At 46.8% G+C, this 927-nt stretch overlaps 1 protein-coding gene across 1 annotated transcript in view; it reads left to right on the top strand.

Moving 5' to 3' along the window:
- MTCL1 (microtubule crosslinking factor 1) overlaps window positions 1-927 on the top strand; it is a gene marked incomplete at its 5' end in the record, with an annotated part of 16,445 nt that overhangs the window by 12,734 nt on the left and 2,784 nt on the right. The window contains one exon of the mRNA XM_010132210.1: window positions 518-575. Within this exon, the coding sequence (XP_010130512.1) occupies window positions 518-556 (39 nt within the window). The remainder of the gene's footprint in view (window positions 1-517; window positions 576-927) is intronic.

The following is a 927-nucleotide window of genomic DNA, read 5'->3' as shown; positions in this document are numbered from 1 at the left end:
TGAGGCAAAGGGCTTTCACAAAACCTCAGCAGCATGCACATGAGAAACACAAAATATCAGTCACTTTTTTGCTTGGTAGAGATTTCCAAAGCAGCAATTCTCTCTTGAAATCAGATGAAGGAAAATACCATACAGCTTTAGTCCTCTTTCGCAGTCCTGTGGTTTTTCCCCAGCCCTCATCAAGGCTGGCAAAGGATAACAAGTGTCTTTCTCAGCTGAGTAGAAATGTTTGGTTTGTTTAATGCTCTGTCCACTTCTGAGACTGTGCTAGGATTGTCAAAGGTTGGTTGGTTTGCTTCCTTCCGCTCTAAATCCTTTTCTGCTAGTGGCTTATCTTTTATTTTTGGTGATGAGTGTCCCTGTGGTAACAGTGGTAACATGATCTGAATGGGTAGTGGTACCATCTGGAGACCTCGTCCCTGCTGGCTTGAAAACCTTCACTTGAAAAAAACGATTGATTAAAACAGTTCTTTCCAACCTACTTGCTTTCTTTTTCTTTTCTGTCTGTTCTGTCCAGAACCAAACTGTCTTATTAACTACCCCCTGGGGACTCTAACCCTGCCTGCCTCACTGCTGTAAGTCCTTTCTACCTTGTTTCCAGAGCTTTCTGAGAGTGGTTGTTTTTCCACGCGTGGGTTAACGAAGGGAAATCAGTGACCGCAGCTCCAGAGGTATCGGCACGCACCCAACGTCCCCATGAGGTCGAGAAGCGCTCAGGAGAGGAGCCTGTCTGCCCCCTCCTGCGGCAGCACGGGCTACGAAGAGGTCACGCTTCAGGCAGGATTTGGGGTGTTGGGGTTTTTGGTTAAACATTTAAAAATGGGCAAAATTTAAGACCCACAGAAAGGTAACGCAGGAACGTCGGGGAGAGATTCAGGTTCGTAACAACATCTGGTTTTTGCGGCACAGGGCTTCAGCCGTGGCTAC

This window comes from Buceros rhinoceros, unplaced genomic scaffold (assembly GCF_000710305.1).
Source record: "Buceros rhinoceros silvestris isolate BGI_N320 unplaced genomic scaffold, ASM71030v1 scaffold34702, whole genome shotgun sequence".
Lineage (NCBI taxonomy): Eukaryota > Metazoa > Chordata > Aves > Bucerotiformes > Bucerotidae > Buceros > Buceros rhinoceros.
Note: the sequence above shows the minus strand (reverse complement) of the source record. Positions and strands in the feature narration are given on the sequence as shown.